General features: G+C 37.3%; 2 protein-coding genes across 4 annotated transcripts in view; one reads left to right on the top strand and one right to left on the bottom strand.

Moving 5' to 3' along the window:
• The window catches only part of LOC579038 (visual pigment-like receptor peropsin), a 6,635-nt gene extending 968 nt beyond the window's left edge, over positions 1-5,667 (top strand). Inside the window, exons 2-5 of the mRNA XM_779173.4 lie at positions 2,035-2,145; positions 2,568-2,747; positions 3,527-3,891; positions 4,985-5,667. Of these exons, the coding sequence (XP_784266.3) occupies positions 2,035-2,145; positions 2,568-2,747; positions 3,527-3,891; positions 4,985-5,290 (962 nt within the window). The 3' untranslated portion in view covers positions 5,291-5,667. The remainder of the gene's footprint in view (positions 1-2,034; positions 2,146-2,567; positions 2,748-3,526; positions 3,892-4,984) is intronic.
• Positions 5,668-7,915: 2,248 nt separating this feature from the next.
• Positions 7,916-24,522, bottom strand: part of LOC584014 (WD repeat and FYVE domain-containing protein 3) — a 104,226-nt gene continuing 87,619 nt past the window's right edge. For all 3 annotated transcript variants that reach the window (XM_030980012.1, XM_030980014.1, XM_030980013.1), the window contains 9 exons: positions 24,070-24,317; positions 21,416-21,478; positions 20,580-20,759; positions 19,615-19,737; positions 19,074-19,133; positions 17,628-18,339; positions 17,007-17,118; positions 15,858-16,055; positions 7,916-15,538 (listed from right to left, as the gene is read on the bottom strand). In XM_030980012.1, coding sequence (XP_030835872.1) covers positions 15,412-15,538; positions 15,858-16,055; positions 17,007-17,118; positions 17,628-18,339; positions 19,074-19,133; positions 19,615-19,737; positions 20,580-20,759; positions 21,416-21,478; positions 24,070-24,317 — 1,823 coding nt within the window. In that variant the 3' untranslated portion in view covers positions 7,916-15,411. The remainder of the gene's footprint in view (positions 15,539-15,857; positions 16,056-17,006; positions 17,119-17,627; positions 18,340-19,073; positions 19,134-19,614; positions 19,738-20,579; positions 20,760-21,415; positions 21,479-24,069; positions 24,318-24,522) is intronic.

Here is a 24,522-nt window from a genome sequence, read left to right as displayed (position 1 = left end):
GTTAAGGCACTAAAGTAAATTGATTAAAGTTATGATTGTTTATATGTATGTTAAGCGCTTAGAAACAATGTATTAAGCGCTTTATAAATGTAATTTATTATTATTATTATTTATTATATTATTACATCGAGGGAATAAAAAGGCAGAACGAGGAATGCTTTTAAATCCAATGCACATGAACAAGATGTCAAGAATTGGGAGACCATTGGCCGATCGAAAATTTGCATTCTGTCATGACTGTCTGAAGTACTTTATGCAGCGTTAATAAGCATGAAATTTATCAAGTCAGCCTGGATAAGGTTTTATGCTAAAAAAGAGGAAAACATAAAAGAATCATCAATTCCGTTTTCACTGAAACTGACAAATACTATATGCAAAATGGCCTCGAGTGGGATCTTTTCAATTGTACCTACTATTACTATATATATTAATCTGTTTTGTATTCCTCGTTCTATATTTACCCATCTGTTTTAATCTGTCTATTTTAGTATGTTTATTCTTATATACCTTTCCTTAGTCTAGTCTTAACTGTCTATTTTTAATTTTCTATTTTTATCTGTCTATTTATATCTGCTTATATACATTTTATGTTTTGTTTCCTTTGGGGCCGTATAATGGATAATTAGGATTAACTAAGATGTGAATGATTTTCGTGCTTTTCATGAAACAAACCTGCGTTTGATAGTTAATTGTAAACAAATCAAGTTACAAACCTTCTGTATTATGTATAATTGAAAAATTATCATAGTATTCATTCATTTGTTCATGCATGCATTCATTTATTACTACCAAATTAAGTTACATTGTATTTCAGCTGACAATAATTATCTATCTATTTAAGTATCTTCTCCCGGTTCGGAAGTTGATTGCAACATCTCTACATTCCACTCTATCTTCTGCCATTCTGGTGCACTCTTGCAGTTTAAATACAAAATTGTATATACAATCATAGACTAATCTCTCCATGATTTTTGAGTAGCATGACAAAAGTGATATAGGACGACAATTACCAATAGTGTGCTTATCCCCCTTTTTAAAGATTGAGATAATTTTGGATACTTTTAGTTGTGAGGGTACTATTCCCATTTGAAGAGAGAGATTAAAAACATAAGCTAAAGGTTTTGTAATAACATATCTGACATACTTAACAATATCTAGACTAATATCACCCCATCCACACGACTTTCCATTTAAATGAGTACATTATTTTCAAAATTTTGTCTTCATTAATAGGTTTCAGAAATAAACTTTCCTTTATCGGAGGTATCATAAAAGAGGAGAAATTTAAATCTGTACAAGTAGTTGCATCAATGGAAGAAGCTAGTTTTGGTCCAATATTGTTAAAATAATCGTTAAAAACACTGGATATCAATTGCGGATCATTTAGTGTTCTTCCTTCGTGTATAAAGTGTTGTGGTAAGATGGGTTTTCTTTTTTTAAATATGCTATTAATCAATCGCCATGTTTTCTTGAGGTCAGTTCTACAATCATTAAACCTTTAATAAAAATACATTTTTTTTACCTTTCTCAATTCAGATGACACTTTGTTTCTAATCTTCTTATATTTTTCTTCATTTTCATATGTAGGATTACAACAAAACCTTTTATAAAGTTTGTTTTTCAATCTTATTTTTGTCAACAAGTTTAATGATACCCATAACTTTTTGTTTTTGTTTTTCTTATTACTCCTAACAAAAGTGAAAGATTTATTATAATGCCTTTGAAAGTTGGAGAAAAAAATTCATAGGCAACATTGGGATCTTTACTTCTATAAACATCTGTCCATTCTTCAGAAGATAACTTGCAGAAAAATGACTTCTTTGTGTTATCATTGATTTGTCTTATTTCTTCCCTTATCATACATGTACTCATAACATCTTTGAGCACTATTTAGTACTACAAAAACTGGCAAGTGGTCTGATACATCAGAGTATATGATACCAGCATTTACATTTGAAGTATAAGAATTAATAAAAAATATTGTCTATAAATAACAATTTTATCTTTTTTCTCTGTTTCCATTCATTCCCAAAGTGGCTGCAGGGGTGCTTGGTAATGCAACTTTATTCGCTGTCTTTGCCCGCTACAGAAAGCTCTGCAGTCCAACCAATGTACTTCTTCTTAGTCTGGGCTTAGCTAACCTAGGTTAGTGTGTAAAGAGAGAGAGAGTAAGATAGAGAGAGAGAGAGAGAGAGAGAGAGGGGGGGAGAGAGAGAGAGAGAGAGAAGGCGGAGGGAGGGGGAGGGAGGGAGGGAGGGAGGGAGGAAGGAAGGAAGGGAGAGCATTAACAGGGATGAGAATGATGATGACGATGGTAATGGTGATGGTGACATCGAATTGAAAACGTAGGACACTATTTTCATGATTAACGGTGACGATTGAAAAGAGTGGGGAAAAATATTGGGAAATAATAACGAGTAATATTTGACATTAGAAGAAGATTTAAAATTTTCAACCCTTTTCTCGTCTGGGAAAGTTTCACCTCCTCCAGTATCTGAATACGCTGCTTGAAGGCCAAAGTTGATTTATTAATTATTATTTGATACCATTATCTCTATCCTCTTTAGGAATGGCTATATGCTGTATCCCTCTTTCAACCACAGCAAATTTCATCCAGAGATGGCCCTTTCATTGGGAAGGCTGTAAATTCTACGGGTTCTTCTTCATGTTCTTTGGTTTAACAACTGTCGGCAATACTGTCACACTAGCAGTTAGCCGGTATCTAATCGTCTGCAGGAGTGAGCTTGGTAAGAATATTTCACACACAATTTATGTGACCAGGGGAGTGTTTCACAAAGACTAAGATCGACTTTAAGTTGGACTTAACCATGGCAGGACGTTCATGCCACTGTTTGCTCTCACCATTATGATCTTTAGATAATACTTTTCCTTCCATAATGAATTATCAAAATGTAAATTCTGTAGATTTGTGACCATGATTTATAGGTCCCTTGAGTGACCAATGTCAGTAAATGGTGAGAGCAAACATTGGCATGTACGGCTTGCCATAGTTAAGTCCAACTTAAAGTCGATCTTAGTCTTTGTGAAACACCCCCCCCCCCCACCCCCTGTAGTTATTTCATTACTTTTGCCATATCTGTTTAATTTCTGAGTTTTTTTTCTTCAGAAAACTCTAATCCCCCTTTTACTATCTTTCCATTTCACCTGACGAAAAAGTAAATCGATAAATAAAACGCAAGAAAATCAAGTTTCCTGATTGAAAACAAAGTCCTAAAGTTGAAGAAGACAAACCTAAAGCAAACAAACTTGTGTCCTATCTTAATGTTCCTTGTGATTATTAAACAGCAACACCTATCTTTATCTGTTATTGTCATATGGCCCCTTTCGGTCATTTTCTTTTCTAGATCGGAACCTCCAAAGTGGTTGACTAAGCGGTTTTTAATGAAGTAAGTGACACCCAATATTATGTGACGTAAAATATGTTATGTCATTGTGAAATTATTAAATGCAGCAGGTATCTTGTGAATCGTTTTAATTAATAATCTTTTTTTTTTTTTTAACACAGCTCAGCAGCTTACGTTTTCCCACTACCGTTACTTCGCGATGTCAGCGTGGGTGAACGGTCTCTTCTGGGCTCTTATGCCGATCTTCGGCTGGAGTCGGTACGACATCGACTCCCCTCTCCAGACATCGTGCTTCGTCGACTGGCAGCGCATCGACCTCTCCTACGTTTCCTACATCGTGTCGTGGTTCATCATCAACTTCGTACTGCCTCTGTCGTTGATGGTGTTTTGTTACGTGAGTGCTTTTTTGACAAGGCAGGAGGAGGCTGGGGAGGCTGAGGAGGGGCAGTTCGCTGCTGATCCTACACGCAACGATGAACCATCACCTAATGATGTAGATTGGGCAAGTCAGCCCGAGGCGCACTGGGTGAGTTGAAGCAATACTGCTAGAGAACTGAAATGATAAGTATTGGCGTATCCACGATTATCAGCGGGGGGGGGGGGGGGGGCACAAGCATTGATATCTGACGGGTAAGAAAAGAAGAAAATAGAAGAAAGTTTATCATATTATGGAGGGCTAGAAATATATCTAAACATAAAATTAATACATAATGTATAGATATATAATTAAGTGCGTAAGTAAATAAATAAATAGATTGATAAATAACTGAATGAATAAATAAATAAATAAACCAAAACAAAAGATATTTACGAAAAACAGCTAACTGGCTAATTAACTAACAATCAAATGAACGAATATTTGTATCAAATGTAATTTTGTTTACGATCAGGCGCTCGTGTCCCATATACTCTAGTGAATTAGCAAGTATATAGCCAGCGATAAACAGTTAACTTCTAAAAAATGTAAGCGTCATTCCTTTTGGTTAAAGCCGGTCTGTACTAGTTTGGCTAGGAGGGATTAGATCATCCAGGGTGGTCACTGACAGGTGGTTATCACATCAACTCTGCTTTCAATTAACATAAGAAAAAGAGGATCATGGGGGACCAATGGTCACCGATTAGGCATTGTTTTCTATGTAGAGGGAGCAAGTACATGTAACTACAAGTAGTACAGTGGGGCTTTAAAAATAAAGTTTAGGGAACTTAATAGGCCTACATGTCGTGGTAAAGTGGTTCATTCACGTGTCTCTCGATCCAAGGGTTTAGGGTTCAAATCCCAGCCGGGCAATAACGTCCTCTGTCAGGATGCGAAATTGTCGTTTGCTCAGCATTATCAGCATATGTAAGATGGTGCCTGGCTTGAATGCACCTCAGGGAGTGAAGAATGTGCATACATTGTGCGCGGGCAGGCCTGAAATGACCGGAGTATATCAATTATAAATATGTAAAGCATTTGGAGATAACGTCCATGTATTGAGCACTATTTAAACCAAAAATGGTGTAATCATTAATAAGCATCGGTGAAACAAACCGTGGTAGTATTTTTAAAACGAAATCATCATCATCATAATGGCGAATTAGTTTGAAGTTTTTGTTTGTTATTGTATTAAACGGCTTAGATCGGCATCGTGACCGTGGTCGTCTTCGTGCTCTCCTGGGTTCCATACAGCGTTCTCCTCCTGTACGTCATCTCCAATGACCCCACCGAGATGCCCACCTACCTACCCATGGTCGCCCCGTTGTTCGCCGAGATCACCTTATGGATACATCCAATCCTCTTCCTGGTCTGCGTCAAGAAGTTCCGCAGCTACGCGATCATGATGATCTGCTGCCGTACCGAAGTGGAGGCTATCGAGGTCGACCCGCAGGCCAATGACAGCCATCGTATGTCAGAAGCGAGACGCTTCGCTGATCACTTCGTATAGGACTTCGTACAGATCATCGTATGTCTGAAGCGAGACGCTTCGCTGATCACTTCGTATAGGACTTCGTCTAGATCGTATGTCCGAAGCGAGACGCTTCGCTGATCACTTCGTATAGGACTTCGTCTAGATCGTATGTCCGAAGAGAGACGCTTCGCTGATCACTTCGTCTAGGACGAGAAGATCGACGGTTAAGTTTTTGAAACAGTACGACCATATTTGTATGTTCTATCCAACTCGTGTTCTGTTGTTTATAGTGCATACTATGCTTAAGCTATGTGATTTAATCTTTTTGTGTGCCTTGAGCATTTGATTTCAAATGGATTTGACGCCAGCCCATACATCTATAATACCTTATTATCATTTTTATTGTATTTCTAGGCGCAATTTTTGTTTTTTCTATTTACAAATTTATTCATCTATGTATTCATTTATATATTCATATGTAAAATAAAGAATTAAAAACAAATTTGTTTGAAAGGCAATTATCTGCCCTTGTGTAGCTTTCAGACAGGCTGTCCCCCTATAACCCTCGAGCAAATTTACGATGATCATGCAGGTCTATACCTGCTTGAGAGTCCTCGAACACTAGACTGGACGAGAGATCATACACTGCTTCTGCACTCAGGTTAATTGTGGAATAATCTTCCTTAATATCTTCGCTCCTGTGACCGGTTATCAACTTTCAAAACCCAACTAAATACATACCCATTCCATATTGCTTACAACTAATCACTTCCCCAGTCTTTCCCAGGTTAATCATTAAGATACTCAGTCGTTTTTTTTTCAGAGTCATCGGCGCCTTTGATTAGGGTCGAGCTTGCTATCCATAAGGACCACTATTCATAAGGACAATTATTCATGAGGACCGCTATCCATAACGCTTGACAGAATGAACAGCGGTCTTAATAGCGGTCCTTATACATAGCGGCAGATCCCTTTGATTACGGGTAACTAGATATTGGAGCTCTATAAATTCTCGGATTGGGTTAGATTGGATATTTAATTATTGCACAATTTATTCATGACGAGGAAATAGAGAATATGATGCAAAGGAGCTTCACAGAATACTCACATTTAATATCATAATGGAAGGTCGGGGGGGGGGGGTCGTAGTTCTATTTCGAGACATGCAATCGGAAGAATGATGGCGGGCTGGTTATTGTGATTTTTTTTTTTTAAAGTTTGTGTTCTGACGGCTGGTCGAGTTATCATGTAAGCCTAAGCGTGTGCCAGTCGCATCATAATATTAATTAGAGCCATCTTGCGCATACTATTCCATAATTTATTATGATGATAATGATGTTAATTGTGAACTTTCCAGGTATGCCTTCAAGTACGACTTCATAGAATTGTATTCAGTTGGTTTTCAAATTTTATGGAAATTGTGCGTTGGCATGTTGACGTCGTCGTGGCATTTGTTTTAGTTCTTGTATTCGTAACTTTATGATTTCAATTTTCATTTCAGTATTTCATTTGCTTTCGTCTCGATGATTTTAAACTACTACAATTAGCAGTTATAACCGTTTTTTTAGAATGATTTTTGTATATGTAACTTATATATTCATTGATGTTGCGCCCTGATCGAATGTTTCGGATATGTGCGCGTTAAAAATTCACAAGGCCCTATTTTATACGAAACACGATTTTATTATGGTATATTAAATGTATGCATCGCTAAAGCACATGTACATGTAAAAGTCAGCAAGTAAAATTATTGCGTTTTAAACGATTGTTAAGTCTTCATTGTAATCTTGTGATCAATTTTATCTCAGTATCATAAAAAACTTCATTTTCCACCATTATTTTGGCAAATTCAGTTGTTGTAAATCTTTCTTCATCCTCATCCTCATCCTTATCCTCATCACCACCACGATCATCATCACCTTCAATCTGTAGAGGTACTTTTAAAAATATTTTTGTCTACAGAGTATCTACAAATTGGATTTTTATTTATGTTCTGTATAGTATTATGGTTTGTTTTATTATGATTTTGTAACCCTTTCAATATTGTGCCTCTGCTGGATCAAAGTCACATAATTATGTGCTAATCGTAGTATGAGCATGTAGTATACATGGCACGGTATTTTATACACTTTTTGATGAAATCACGTGATGTTTCTGGAAGGAATACATATCCTTTAGCAAGACATTGATCTACATTTGTCCCACCCAACCCAGGTGATGTAAATGGGTACCTGGCAGGAATTAATTCCTTGAAATGCTAGACCGGGTGGCAGCCATGCTAAAGCCAGGGTAATAATCGGGAGCTCCAGGAGAGTCAAGTCTGATAGATACAGAATGAGCACTATACAAGAACCTAATAGTATTATTGTTATTATTATTAAAGGTTTGGGAAATTAAACATCAAAAGTTGTGGAACTATTGGAGGAGGGGGGGGGGGGGGGTGCCTGAAAATGATAACTGTTTTTAGTGTAGCTTGTCAGAGATTCATAGATTCCTGAATCCACTCATATTTTTTACCCCACTTTTTTTTAATAAACAAATATTATGACAGATTTCATTCATTGTGATTCATCTATATAATTAACTTATTACTGACATCTTACAAAAAGTTTACCAATACAAGAATGTTAAAAACAAATATAAAACACGACTAAAGCTCAATTATTTTTGAGAACCATTTCGGTCATTTAATCCATTTTTATTGTAGCAACATCTGCACATAAAACTTTAAATCCATTCTATACAATATTACATACATAATTCATCAACATACATCCATAAGCCATACTTATATTAATGCCAATTAAACGTATGCCATTATCACAAAAGAATCATCATCACAAACAAATCAATATTACTTCATTTTTTCTTCTTCATAAAACCAGGTCTTTGGACACAATGATAACCTTATTTCAAGTAGAGTATATATCTTTGTTATTACAACAATTATACCTTACCACCAAACAATATATCATTTATATTCTATTTACAAGCACAATTATGTACAGGTACCAATATTATCTATACAAACATGACAGCTTTACTTAGTCACACTGCCAAGAAATTGCAACTTGTGCATAATAACTGTGGCATGTGTGGTGTACAACCCCTAATACACAATGAACATGGGGATTCATAACTTTAGATACTTGTATTACCTCGTGTTTGAGATTACACAAACAAAGACCATAATCAAAATGAGCAACAAGAGATATACAATAGAAATAGCTTACATTTCTTATCTCCTCGTCTGGAGAAAATACTAGGCAGTATTTGACACTACATTGCAAGGAATGATAATCAGAACTTGTGACACATTTCGATGAAATAAAGAGATTTTGCAGGAACATGAATAAAAATAAAAATTATCAGCAAAATATGGAATTTTGAGGCCATGGTAAATATCCACAGCCTCCTTCACCAGCAGATTTCTTTGTGCACTTGTATCCTTCATTTAATCTACTAATATTGTTTGAATTTATAAATATATATTTTACACGTAATGATAAATAAACAAGAGCGGGGCATAGACAGTAATACTGCTAGGTTATAGTAAGACTCTAAGTAGACGGTATCAAAAAAGCATGGTACGTACAGATGTATTATGAATCTAAACTTGAGAAGTGTAAAACTTTATGAAGAAAATATTTTTCTAGTTGGGAAAGGGAATGTGCATTCTCTAGAATACCACAGTATTATATTAACTATACATGTAAAGTTTTATTCTTAGAGAAGTCAGACATGTACATCTGTATAAGCAAATATTTTAGCTCGTTTCAATTGTGCTCCTAAGTGTGTGGTGTGGAGGTTTTAAAAATGAAAGTGCATAATCAAAACAATGATGGAATCAACACTAAAAAAAATGCTTGTTAGTTACTTTTTTTTATAATGAAAATGTATAGTATCACCTACTTATCATAAAGGGGATTGATACATATAGGTGTTTGAATATGGTTTAATTTCAATTTCATATACCCGAAATCGTACATAAGTTTTAATTCTTGATTGTTTGTTTGTAAGTGTGATGTTTCTTGGCTTAGCTGAATATGATACAATATCTATCATGTTCATTTTAATGTTTGGTTTGGGTATTTAACTTTATGGTTTATTTTCTATCACACGCATTCTCTCTGTTTTTCTTTCCAATGCAGTGTACAAATTAAAAAAAAATTCCCTATCATTTGTTTAATGTAACGTAAATGATTTTCACTAAAGATGAGAATCATCTTCTCTTTTGACTCCCTCTATGCATCACATTGATGCTTCACTTTATGTTTCTGTTTATTTGATCTCCTTTACGATGCTTATTTTAAATATTAACTATCTTTATTTGTGTACATATATACATGTCAGCAGTAATTTAATTATAGTGACATACATGTATATGTAGTATGTTCGTTTTAAGCCTGTTTCTAGTCTGTTCTAAATTGTGGTTGTATGTGAAACTATACGTAACAGTTCTTGAAAGACTTGATAATCGGTAGAATATAATATCTAACATATTTGAGCAAGTCAAGAAATCAATTTAATCTACAGGACTACATCAGAACCCTGACAAGAACATATACAGTGGTTTGTGCAATCATTTTTGTATTGGTGAAGATCAAATGTGAATACATTTCTATCGAGAGCATGGATGAAAGAAGTTGAGATTGCGTGATTTGTGCCAGGATTTTGTCTTCCCAAGAGGAAAGAGGAATCTGTGGTAAGCAGATATGGGATGGGAATGAGATAGGTCAGGTGTACCTCTAGCTGTAAGAAGCCTAATTAAACTGATTTTACCATCAGCAGAATATCAAATAGACAGAAATCATAATCTGCATGGCAAGTCTGTGGAGGCAATAACTTGAAAGCCATTTTCCAAGTAAAACAATTAGAAAATATCTACTATTCTAATAAATACTAACCATAGAATATAATCATATATATTTCTCTCTCAGTCATGATAATCATGAACTCATTATTTGCACAATACCAAATATACCACCAAATTACGTTCTGACATACATTACAAATAATCCAAGGTTGCTGGTGGCTCAAAAATGATATGAAAAAATGGATACTTTCTCTTCAAATATATATAGATATAAACAAACATCTTACTATCACAGAAATATGTACAATGGTCGATGCAAAATCAATAAGGATCAACAGGTACATCGGGTAACATAAAAAAAATGAATAAAAAAGGAAAGGCTTTGAGGAGAAATAAAAAAATGCATCTGGTTATATTACAAATGTTACAAGTTATGTTACACGATCACAGATTGTGGCCTTTTCCCATGGCCACCTTAACACTTGCTTTCCCAATCGTCTGTTTGGAACCAGAAGGGCGTTAACCTGTATACTTTAACACAGAGTTAACCCCTTCTGGCTCTGAACAAATAAGGTGGTGGTACATACCCTTGAGGTACAACAATGATTGTCTCCTATACACCACCAACCTAGCAGAGAATAGGCCAGTGAATAGCACATGGTACTTAAATGCAGCCGTGGGAATATACATTGTACACCGTACGAATACACAAAATGTCATACACACAAGCTTAAACGTAGTATTGCTTCGATAGATATGCTTTTTGAAACGAAGGAAATTTAATTTTCCCCTCAACAAAAATATACTTGCAAACGTAAATTAGGAAGAAGCCATGATTCAAAATCTTCATCTTTCACTCAGAAAGTACCTTAGGATACATCATTGAACTAATTCTCGACTAAAAACATGGTGCTATTGCAAGTGATATCAACTAAAGTCTAGTCTGTATAATCAAATTCATCCTTCAGTTTATGTCTCCTACTATATCTTTCTCAAAGTCCTACAAATAATGATTTTTCTGCTTTGTGAAAAAAGGACGTTAACTGTAAGTAAAATGATGAACGCTAACGACCTTCTGGCTCTGCACACATCTTTATTTATTCAGCAATGTGCATTGCTCACTACCCTACATGGTAGTTGGAACAATTAATCCTTCTTTTTTATAAACGCAAAATAAAATGATTTAAAAAACAACACCACCACAGTATTACATATTTGGGAATCTCTGTGTGGCTTCTATGGCACAAGATGATCACTTTTTAATTCATCATCATTTTATCTTCTTAGAATCATTTGGCATTGAAGCAGTAAATCAAAAGAAAGTTTGATTGATGCTGACATTTACATTATACTCCTAATTAATTTTTACAATGGCACAAATCTTTGCACTTTGATATCATAACACTGCGTTTTGTTTTTCTTCAAAACTTAAGCAGCGATTAAAAAAAAAAAGGAATATTTCTTCCCAAGTAACGGGTCAAAGTCATAGCATCTATTAAAGGATATAAACAGCAGGCCATGAATATCCTGTTGTTTATAGTCTTCTTATCTTACAAAATGAATCCAAACATTTGAAAGTTGGTAAAAAGGAGATACCTTTCAATGATTTCTGACGTGCATTGTAAAGTCATTTTTTTCACCATCACCATTTCAGCTCAACCTTATCCAACTGGTGACAAAAAATAAAACCAAAAAAGTGGATGGATTGACTAGTTTCAAGAATAGTAGACTATGTTCTGACACACTAGTTTTATCATAAATACCATCAGCAAACAGTAAAAAGGACATTAACTCCTGTGTTTCTATTCCTCATTGAATGAATGACCTTAAAGTCCATGATGTGAACCAGTAAAAAATAGTCTCATTTCAAATTTATAACCTGCAGATTTCTTTTTCTTTATAATTTTGTAAACAGTGTTTAAGCAAATAAATCCAGTCTCGGTCTCAGGTTTTTGATGGTCAGTTTTTGTCTCAACCCTAAGACCAAAAGCTTTTCTTCGTCTCTGTCTCTAAACCTTAAAGTTCCTATCACCTACAACTCCAAGCAGTGCTTGTATTACACCATCATTAGTTGCCCAGGAAAACATCTTTGAAACCCTAGTTAAAAATTTTCACAGATTAACCTCATTTCCCGCTATATTTGGATGTCATCCATGAATATATGCAGGGACCAATTTTTTATATGTTTTCCAGGTGCATATTATTTCTGTGTCTGGATAAAAAAAAAGACACCGGGCATAGAGCCTCAGGCTAGTGCCTTGCGGTATTAAATGCCTGTGCAATTACAGGGGGAAAAAGCCCAAAAGCAAGATGGGATAGAATGATAAAAATTGTTTGACTTGTGCCAAATGTCTGGCAACCTTACTAGCACACAAATTGCAACCATACAATTTTACCAAGCAATTGCAGACGTTATCACGCAGAAGTTGTAACATGACTGTGACATTTTCATGTTGCAAACTTAATCTGAGAGCAAGTAGTACTGTATATGCTCAGGTATGAATATGCCTTTGAAAAGTAAGAAAGGAAAAAAAATACAAAACTGATGTAAAAATAAAAATGGAACAAAAGTAAATCATATTGGTGCAAAACTTTGTACAAATATGAACTGAAGTATGATGTTCATATAATCTTCAAAAGCTACTATATATCCACAAGACAGGAAGATATTATTACAAGAATTCTGAAATTAAATTGCACTTGTTGACTTGTTGGCATTTGATATAAAGACGCATTCCTTGGTTCGAAGTACTGTCGTCAAGCTAGAAAACAAACAAGGTGCCAAAACCACTAAAGACGTTAGAATTGTCACAATATTTCTCAAATATATTGGATATAAATCACACATTACTTGCGTCTTATAGTCAATAGGCGAAATACAGTTAAAGGTATTATTTGTGATTTTCCAAACCATTTTCTTGAGATTGAAATGGGCATAGATCAAATATGAAATGTTGGAAAAGACACACTAAATAGCATCAGAACTATCATGTTGAATTTCGCCACCTCCTGTTATACTTTGTTTTTCTATATCAGTTTGGCAAAAGCATTCAGATATCACCATGTGATATTGGCTGAAAAATTCATTCATTTTATATAGAGTTGCGATTGATCCAAATCAATCGCAAGTCCTACAATCAATTGCAAGTTACAGTCTCTTATCTCTTTATACATCGTTACGATTGATATCACCTTGATTATCAGTAGCTTACAACAAAGACTGTCATTTGTCACTGATGACAAGTCTTGTGAAACGGGCCCTGGTCTAATCTAGCTCTCCCACTCAATCAACATCAAACTCAAAGCTTCACTATTTATCACCTCTTTGCCCTTCAGTAGTCTATATTTACGCATAGGTTCAAATCATTTAGAATTGCATATTATATGGTAGGACACGATCTGAAGCGGATCGTAGAGTAATGGCAAGAGTCAAAATAATACGGAAAGTGAACATGATCACGTCCATTTCTTGAATACAAATCTATTTTTTTAAAGAATTGTTTTTACTTGTACAGTCAACCCTGTCTTAGCGGCCACCTCTTAATAACCACCTGTCTGTAGTGGCCATGTACTTTGTCTCCCCTCAACAAACAAATGTGTGTTGTAGAACCTGTCTAGAAAGACCACCTGTCTACAGTGGCCGCATTTTCCCTAGGGTGGTCTTAATGGACAGGTTTGACTGTATTAACTACATGTACAGTACATGTTCGATATACGGGCATGGGGATAGAATGAACGCCTCTAGAGAAATATATTGTAGTTGAGAGCTGACAAGTACTGTGCATGAAAAATCTTTTGACCCATACTCTCCTAAAAGAAAATGACCAAAGGAAGGAAGTCCAAGGTCCAATATTTCCTTTGGTTAAATGTGACTTTAGACCCAATCTCAGATTTCACTTTATAAGAAGCATATGGACCTCTAGGTTCAATCACACTTAAAACGCATGTTAGGTCTCTACTGTCTGGTAAGGGTCAGAAGGACATTAACTATGTATTTAATGATATTACTTTAATGTCCTACTGGCTTTGTCAAACAGACAAAGAACAATCTGTCTCAATAGAGGGCAATGCCATTTCATATAGAGTAAGACCTGCCTATAGTGGCCAGTGCCACTACATTTGTTTCTCTTAGGTTTGTTTATGTCTCCTTAGATCAAGATATATTCAAAGCTCCTAAATTAAATCTTGATCTTCAGAGTGGTTGCTACAACTGTCCATGTCGGACACGTTTCCCAGGGGTACGAGATAGGACTCTTGTTGCGTACCCCCAAATTATTATTCTCTTAGGTGACCTTAGTAGACAGGTTCCATTGTATTCTTATTCATGTATGTTTATACCAAAAGAAGGAAAAAACAGGATCAGCATAATTAACCCATCAACTAATGAATACTTTCGTTCCCATAGGTTTAATACAGGAGCTATAGGGTTCCAGTAGTCAATGGATTAATGACATCATTTGCTCTAAAGAATGTGACCTGACGATGCTGTACCTCTACAACTGGCTAACCCAATCTCTACGGATGGACGTGACAAATCATTGCACATGATACAGTGAGCGACCCTACATCTATATCAACATGCATAAATGTATTGTGACATCGACATATTGATGAACCAAAATGCTGACTTAAAGATTATCTGAAGGTTTTCCAGGTCTTCTTGTCTTTGGTCTGTGGCTCTCTGACAATAGAATTGTATTTTTTTTTTTACAGAATTAATCTTTGCCAAAGAATTGCACAAGTAGTATTATGCCATACCATGGCTGTGTAATCAATCAGATTGGGAGAGAGTTTACAGGGCCACAAAACATTGATATCTTCTGCTCATGAGCACAGGCCTCTCATCTCCAAGCAAGTCACTAGAATGTTGACAGATGAGAAACGTGATCTGGTCAAAGTTGGTTAAAACTGGATTAAACTGGTATGGACCAGATTGCATTATTTTCTGTGTGACTGACTGCCAACAATAACTAGTGTCTGAATCAACTTCCCAATCAAACTGGTGGTTCTTCCCGTCTCTTTCTCTCTCTCTCTCTCTTCTGCATGATGGACATCTACCCTATGGCTTGACGTTGGTTGTATTTTAAATATTCTTCACTCTGTATTCTTACTAAATGCATCTGCATTTATTTGCATATCATTTAGAGAGACAGAGAGAGTCCTAGATTTGTCCACACCTTAACATATCGGTATGAACCTAGGTCAAGTGTAAACACATCCACATCCACACACTTAAAGAAGGATTGAGACACACACATACAAATCACACAGGTAGCGTCCAAACAGTCACTTGAGAATCGATTCTCCAAACGTTACTTTAAGCTTGGGAGCCGATGGCAGGTCAACTCTTGTGTGAGTTCCCATCCATGACTGACAGGGGCGCTTTGAGCTGTACGTAGCACACTCCACAGACCCGAACAGGCCGGTTGATACGCAGTCGCGGGATGTCAGATTCATAGCGGCTGCACCTGAAGATAGATGTAGAGATAAAATCATGAGTCACAATGTGTAATGATACATGGAAAATACATTTATAAATAATTGATGACATCAGTATGACATCAGAAGTACATCAGAAGAGTTTTCCACAGTTCCTACAGTGATGTTTCTTACAATACAAGAACTCTTCAGGTCATTCTACCTTGTCCTTTGGTATTAATAATAATAGTTTGTTCTTTTAAAGCCCATTTCAGGACCGCAGGCCTTCTCAAAGTGCTGTACAGATATATCATTACCCCGATTATCGGATTCAGGATTCAGGTTTTAGTATTCTATTACAGGACCTACCTTTGGCAGAAGAGTTTTCCACAGTTCCTGCAGTGATGTCTTCTCTCAGTCAGAGTGAAGCGGCAGGAACAGGACTGGCAATTATCTCCACTCTCGTCCTTGACCCAGTGGTCAGCGGCGGCCTTGCCAGGCTGGTCTACCACTGACCAGGAAAAGACTCGGCCACGGTCATCACCAACAAACACCTTCATGTGATCCCTGGTTAATATGGATGGGATGGGAATAGATTAATCATCATATTCATAACAACTGGAATTAGATCATTTTGTACAAAATATATAATTTCATGCCACAGCCATATGAACTATATCTTATGCCTCCCCTTACTATATGTATGTCACATAAATTTGCATGAAATGGAATCACAATCAATTTAATATGAAACAATTACTTTTAATGAATTCCATTTCAATTCAATATACTACAATCACATACAAAAATAAGGTTTGAGTTCTACATAAGGACCGCGCTGCCTGTACTTCGATTTCAACAGAAATAGTAACAGAAAGAAACATTTGACAAAGTATGCTATCAGCATGAAATATGCTCAATTCAGACTTGAAGCTATGGGGTAATTGAAGCATAAAAATGCATTGCAGGAATTGCATTTTTCACACAATGTAGCTCAGACCATGCCAAAATGGGCTGTACCATAACCAGGATAGCGCTGTACATTTACCGTAGACTGCTCTACCAGTGTCACGTTTCATGACTGAATGAAAGAAAGTAGTCTAACCTATTACACCGGTCACCTCTCTATAAAGACCACCTCCCTATAAGGACCACCTCCCTATAAAGACCACCTGTCTATAGCAGCCACCTCCCTATAAAGACCACCTGTCTATAGCAGCCACCTCCCTATAGCAGCCACCTCCCTATAAAGGCCACCTCCCTATAAAGGCCAACTCCCTATAAAGGCCACCTCCCTATAAAGGCCACCTCCCTATAAAGGCCAACTCCCTATAAAGGCCACCTCCCTATAAAGGCCACCTCCCTATAAAGGCCACCTCCCTATAAAGACCACCTCCCTATAAAGGCCACCTCCCTATAAAGACCACCTCCCTATAAAGGCCACCTCCCTATAAAGGCCATCTCCCTATAAAGACCACCTCCCTATAGTGGTCACCTACACTAACTCCTCAAGCTTACCTTGAAATAGCAACGGCAGTGACAGCAGCAGGCTGGGAGTTATCCTTCCTCTCAAACGCTGTGTGCATGGTGAGCTTACTGCGGAACACCAGCTGACGCTGCCATTTGAAACCTAAACAATGAAAGACACAGGGAATGATTACACAATCAGTAAAAGATCATCTTCTATAGGTAGGTAAAAAAGCAAATTATTCCCTATCAACTGTATTGTTTTAATCAGTTTGCTAATTAACCAATTCAGTGAGCTTCCAGTGTGGTTTCACATCTACAGGTAATGCATTAAAAGGATTTAAAAAGTATACTCTTATATCAACATTTCGCAGGAAGGAACAATCAATTTGTTTTACAAGGCAACAAATTCATCTTACATTTTTTACACTTTAAACGATCACCCTTTCTAATTTTTCAAAAAGTCTGTTTCAATGAACAATCACAATACAGCAATTCAAGATTTGCCTCAGCAATTTAAAGAATACGCAACAGAAATGATGACAATACAAAGATTGTATTAATCAACAGTGTTTTTTATCCATCCCTATAATAACATATATATCTGTTGTGGACAAAACAGGGGCAACAATATATCTCATGAACGTCATAGTGGATGAAATGCTAATTTACCAGGTTTGAGCTTGTTCCGATGGGATGCCGACCGTTCCTCCTTATCCAGCTCATCCTCGTCAAATCCTTTCAGGTCGTTCTCCGTCACCATGATGTACCCCTTGGAAGGGCTGAGAGGAACATCACCCAGGGCCTCGTCTCCAACCGTTAACAATGATCCATCAGGTACCGTAGGCGTGCTACCGACACTGCTGCTCAGGCTAGTAGCATCGCTGCTTGACTGCTTACTCAGCTCATCTCTGCTCTTATCATTCTCAACATCCTGGTTCCGAGTCCTCTCATCTTCCGCACCATCTTTGTTGCTCAAGAGGCTAGCCGACGACCCCATCTTCTCCAGCTTCCGTTTCCTGGGCGGGGCAACGGGAAGTGACGCTGGTGGCTTCAGCCTCTGTGATGCGCTCCCGTCCTTCTCTTCCTTATCGTCCCTGACGACGGGGGAGCTACGTCCGCTGGACACGTTGCTGTTGACTGAGAGAGTATCCCGGAAGTCTTCGGACAGCGAGTCGGTCAAGGATTTGTCCGTGTTGTCCCTCCTAGGTGTGGACCCTGCACTCTCCACACTTTGACTGTCCTCCTCCGAGGGACTGTCCTCTGACTGGTCAACACCCTCGATGGCCTTCTCCTTGGAGTCTACCAGTGTGTTTGTTAGGGTGCCATTCTCACCTCTGCCGTTGGTTTCATCAGGCACCTGGACATACTCAACACTCCACATCTAGGGTGAAAAGATTGGAAAACATTAGAGAACATTTGCACAAAAGATACAGCATGTTCTTTTGACCAGAACCCACAAAGAAAACACTAATTGGAGCTACAGGTCTCAAATGCATACAACCGGTAATTAGTGACTGTACCCTTGATAATCCAAGTTACAGCATCTGTAAATTACAGGTTGTACAAAAGAATTTTCCATAGGTATGAACAACATGTACATGTATGGTACAGAAGTAAGTACTCTTAAAGCAGCATGTATTTAACTCATAAATTAGAATTAAAACATCCTCTGGATTTTCTTTTTCTTGACTAGTTTTTAACAGGTAAATGACCAGTCTTCTCAAAAAAATATTTTCATATCGTCAACAAAACATTTCTAAGGAATCAAAATCCATTTCTCAATGATGAGAATCAGTGGGAGAGGCTGCTCAGAGGACTACAACATTAACCACATCTTAATTACATAAGAGGATAATTATCCTAGAGTTAAATTCAACTTTAGTTAGATAATTATCAGATAAATAATAATAATAATTATAGGCATTTCTATAGCGCCGTCTATCTAGAAATTCTATTCCGAGGCGCATTAATTATCACCCTGGCTTTAGCCTAGCTGCCATTTAAGCCCTCTAGCATTTCAAGGAATTAAATCCTGCCAGGTACCCATTTACCTCACCTAGGTCAAGTGTGGCAAATGAAGATTAATGCCCTAGATAGAGATGTAGAAGTACTCACCCTGACTACACCATCACTGGATCCTGTGATAACAACATTTAGTGTGTCCCATTCAACCAGCTAGATAAAGATACAAAGAAAAGAATCATCCATTGGAGTTACTATGATGAACGAATTCAAAAGACTCCTATATATATACTGTATTCAAATTTGGAATGAATTTCTGTACTATAAACTCTGCTTTTAGTGTTTACAAAACTTGCAGGTGAATTGCCCAGTAAAAAAAAAAATGGAAATAGCATGCTAACAACATATGTAAACGGAAACCATGTTAGAAGAAAGAAAGGAAGGGGGGGGTAGGAGAGAATGCATTGGGATATGAAATTATCATGAAAAAGGGCTAGTAAATGTCATACATAACAGTCTGCAATCAGAACCAATAGCGAATGATTTAATACATGCCAAGCTGCTCCTACATGAACAGATCCTGGGTTACAAAAAAATACTTCCATTTTGAATTAATACTGTGAATTCAAGATGGTGCTACCACTATCACAGAAAACATTTGGGTGCTCTCCTAAAGATGTAGGAGAGAACTTACTTCAGACATTGCACAACATAGAATCTGCTGCTCCCTTCCTGTTGATGTGTTCACACTGGCAATCATGTCTCCGTTGATACTCCAAACGTACAGATATACTCCAGCACAGATTGCGATGTCACCCTGCACAAAAACACATGAATGGGATCAAAGACATAATGATCACTGATTTCTTCAACAAAGTTCAAATATATACAGTTCACAACTGAATTATTCATGCTGCCTGGTTTATTCTATGTTTTTATGTGTTTTTGTAACTCAAGAACGAAAGGTGGACTGGTTGAATTAGGGTCTTTGTTGAACACTTTTAGAAGTAAGATTTAATACGTCAAATTCTCAAGAAATATAAATCAGGCCAAATCAATTTTCACATACCCCAAAAAATACAAATCTTGGTAAAGGTAAAAAATAATTTAGTTGTTAACTGTACATGGAGATAGTTAGAATGCAGAAATCTATCTCAAATCTCTTGGTGGATTTTTGCTCATTATTGCCTCTGTAGCCCTAGCCCAAACAAAAGATAATCAAGTATACATACAACAGGAATGGTTAAGAAAGAATATGAAATCAACTCCTAAGTTTATACTATTTTTGGCATAATATAGGTTGCAAAGTGTATCTTGATAGGTGATTTTAAAGCTGGACTGCACTACTTATAGCTACTTGCACCCTCTAAATAGCAAACAATGTCTAAGCGGTGCTTGTTGGTCCCCCATGACCCCCTTTCTTAGGTTAATTGACAGCTGATTTGATGAGATAACCACCTGTCAGTGTCCTTTCAGGGAGGTCTAATCCCTCCTGGCCAAACTAGTGCAGATGGGCTTTAAGAAGAATACAATTCTATCACTGTGGGCTTGAATAAATTAGCTCTCACCAGGACAATAATCAATTTTTTTTGCATTGAATCTTTTCTGATTCACACTGAACTGCAATGAACCAATTAACTCTATCGATCTCATACTCACCGATAGCTCATTGATGCAGACTGCCGTGACTGGGGCTCCTAGCGCCCTCATCTGTCGGACGAAGGTCAGTCGTATGAGATCCCACATGAGGCAGGATTGGTCACGTGATCCACTGACGATGATGTTGTATGATGTGGAAGCAGCAATGCATGTCACAGCTCCCATGTGGCCATACAATGCCTAACCAATACAAAGACAAGTTTAGGGGTCAAAACTAAGAATAAGGTGTTGTATTCAAGTGGTTTAAGCACATGGCTTGATATGCAAAGGTTATGGGTTTGATCCCTGACACAGCACCTATGTCCTTTGGCAAGGCATTAATCTACATTGCTACTCCATACCCAGGAGAGAAATGGGGACCTTACTAATTGCCATATGCACTTTTTCTGAGTTATTTTAATCTGTAAAAGCATCTTAATTACAATTATTATTGATATGATTATATCTGTATCAATCTGTATCACATGTTTTTTTAATTAATTTGGTAAATTTTCACATCTTCTTGAACTATGACTGGCCTTCTACATGTCTCTAGATACAAACAATATGATTTTTTTTTTTTCATTATCATTATAATTACTGACAGCAATCTCTTTAAAATTTTGATCTCCATGTGTGTATATATATTGTTGGTCTAAATATATTCTGTTAATAAAATAATCAGTGGTGTAAATATGTGAAAACTGTTTGGTCTATTTAATCTCGAGGCTAAACCGTGGTAAAGAAAATTTTCACAACCTCTCTGCTGCTGATGATAATATATTTTCATCTTTGGTCAAGATGATGTAATCATTGCTAAGCTAAATATAGTCTGCGTGAATGAAACCTTACAATACCTGTTTGAGCGTCATCTGTTTTGATCTCTCTTTGCCCATCTCAAGCTGCCATACATTCACAACCTGTGATAGCGCAAACAAGAATGATAATGTATTTCTTGTAAACAATACTTGGAATGTACTATAACGTACAAAGTGTCATATAAGCCAAGCAAGGTCACTTGTACAGGTCTAGAGACCTTTTGTATGTAAGTGACCTTCTGGGCATACAACACTAATTGAAAGAGAAAGTAAACTAGATGGAACTTCGACTGCGCGCAGGCGAAAATGATGCCTCCGTCATAGAGCAATTTTACAAACCAAAACAGAAGAAATTTTTCGAATTCAAGTTCAATTGTAATCCATTAACAGGTTCTCAGAATATTGTGATTACAAGCTATTTTTGCATACATAATGAGCCCATGACCTTTGACCTTATGAACCAAGAATCTACTCAGTTCATTGGCCTTGCAAGAAACATACATGACCTAAGTTGGCAGGAATCCATCAATCGGTTCTTGAGATAACGCGATCACGAGCTGTTTTTGCATATATAATGTGCCCTGTGGCCTTTGACCTTTGACCTTGTGACCCCTACATCTAATCAGTTCATCGGCTCTGCAAGTAACATACATGACCTAAGTTTGGCAGCAATCCATCAATCGGTTCTTCAGATAACGCGATCACAAGCTCGTTTTGCATACATAATGAGCCCTGTGGCCTTTGACCTTTGACCTCGTGACCTCAAAATCTAATCAGTTTTTCGGCTTTGCAAGTAACATACATGACCTAAGTTTGGCAGCAATCCATCAATCGGTTCTTTAGATAACGCGATCACGAGCTCGTTTTTGCATACATAATGAGCCCTGTGACCTTTGACCTTTGACCTCGTGACCCTAAAATCTAATCAGTTCATCGGCTCTACAAGATACATACATGACCAAAGTTTGGCAGGAATCCATCAACCAGTTCTTCAGATAACGCGATCACGAGCTCGTTTTGCATACATAATGAGCCCTGTGACCTTTGACCTTTGACCTCGTGACCCCAAAATCTAATCAGTTCATCGGCTCTACAAGATACATACATGACCAAAGTTTGGCAGGAATCCATCAACCAGTTCTTCAGATAAAGCGATCACGAGCTCGTTTTGCATACATAATGAGCCCTGTGACCTTTGCAGAGATGCCAACTTTTGGAAAACAGAAATAGGGAGGATTTGTAACCGACACCAAATAATGTGCGCGTAGCGCACATCTCGAGCGCGTAGCGCCCGACCCATGTGGCCGGGGTCCAGGGCCCGCCTTAGGGCCCTGGAAGCTCTGGGGTTCTAGATGCTCTCTGGTGCAATCTGAGCCTTATTTTGCAGCATTTTACATGTGTATTTAGTTAAATAATTCCCACTTTTTTTTAAAATAACATACAAATTGTACAAAATGCATGATGAATTCCTTTCAGACTTCCGAATACACGGGTACTTGATACTGTTTCGGTCTTTTTGTTTCGGACCATTTCTTGGTCTTCTTTTGCTGATTTTCCGCCATTTGGATTCTGTGTCTATATCCACGCATTGGTTACGGCAATCCATATGCTGAAACAATCTTTTGTTACTTTGTCTTTTAACATAGTGGAAATACTACATGCTAAAGTTAACAGACGATATTTCTCATACAATTCACAGATATATATACTGATAAGCGCCAATAACAAAAAAAAAATCATAATTAAAAAAAAAAAAAAAAAAAAAAAAAAAAAAAAATTTTTTTTTTTTTTTTTTTTAAATAAATCGGGAGGATAAGGATGGAAATCGTAAGGTCGGGAGTTGGGGTGAATTATCGGGAGGGTTGGCATCTCTGCCTTTGACCTTTGACCTCGTGACCCCAAAATCTAATCAGTTCATCGGCTCTACAAGATACATACATGACCAAAGTTTGGCAGGAATCCATCAACCAGTTCTTCAGATAACGCGATCACGAGCTCGTTTTGCATACATAATGAGCCCTGTGACCTTTGACCTTTGAGCTCGTAACCCCAAAATCTAATCAGTTCATCGGCTCTACAAGATACATACATGACCAAAGTTTGGCAGGAATCCATCAACCAGTTCTTCAGATAACGCGATCACGAGAACGGGACGTACGTACGTACAGACGTACGTACGTACGTACGTACGGACGTACGGACGGACGGACAACCCGAAAACATAATGCCTCCGGCTACTTCGTAACGGAGGCATAAAAAAGCTGCTATAGGTGGATAAAAAGAGCTGTCTGTCTTATGACATCACTGTCTCTTACCATTGCTAGGGTTGGTGACAAATACTTGCCAGAATGAATGCATGAAATATCATTTTCTATCTATGACTTGATAATTATTACACAATGTTTATCTATCTGTGTAAGATTATAATGACAAGGATGGAATGGGCCAAATTATAGTAATACTTCTCACTGATTTACAAAGAATTACACAAATCTTCATCAGAAATGGATGGTATAAAAAAATTGGTAAAAAATGGTATTGAAAAAGTTACTACAAGTTTACGAAATACCTACAGGACAAAGGTGGCTCAGTACTTGTCGGGGAATTAAAAAAAAAATCAGTAATCAACGGCTGATGACTCCTTTCTTTAGCTCTTTCAATTATAGACCAAGAGAATCAACTTGAAAACTCACAGTGCTACTGCCTCCAGTGATCAGTGTCTTGCTGTTGGGACAGACCGCACACAGCACCTCTCCGCATCCATTGCCCTCAGCGACCGTCGTTGCCTTGTCCGAGTCGTAGCTGCCTATGCGTAGGCTGTAGTCAGCGTAGCCGAATGCAAGGTAGCGGTTGTAGGCCGGAGGGATGAGGGTCTTGTTCTGCTCTACGGCCAGGATGGACTTGTCCACCTGACGGATCTGACCAACAGCACCCTTCAGCTCTGGAATAAGAATTAATAATGATGACATTGCATTATTGGATGGTCAAGATACACATCAATAGACCAGTTTGTAGATACAATATGCGCATGGGCAAGTAAAGGTCATTTGTATCAAAATTGTAAAACCAAGCGAGATGCATATATTGGATACATGTTCATGAGAGTTGTGTAATCATTATTCACTTTAATAGGCATTGACAGTACA

Source organism: Strongylocentrotus purpuratus, unplaced genomic scaffold (assembly GCF_000002235.5).
Source record: "Strongylocentrotus purpuratus isolate Spur 01 unplaced genomic scaffold, Spur_5.0 spur5_scaffold_10, whole genome shotgun sequence".
In the NCBI taxonomy this organism is placed as follows: Eukaryota; Metazoa; Echinodermata; class Echinoidea; order Camarodonta; family Strongylocentrotidae; genus Strongylocentrotus; species Strongylocentrotus purpuratus.
Note: the sequence above shows the minus strand (reverse complement) of the source record. Positions and strands in the feature narration are given on the sequence as shown.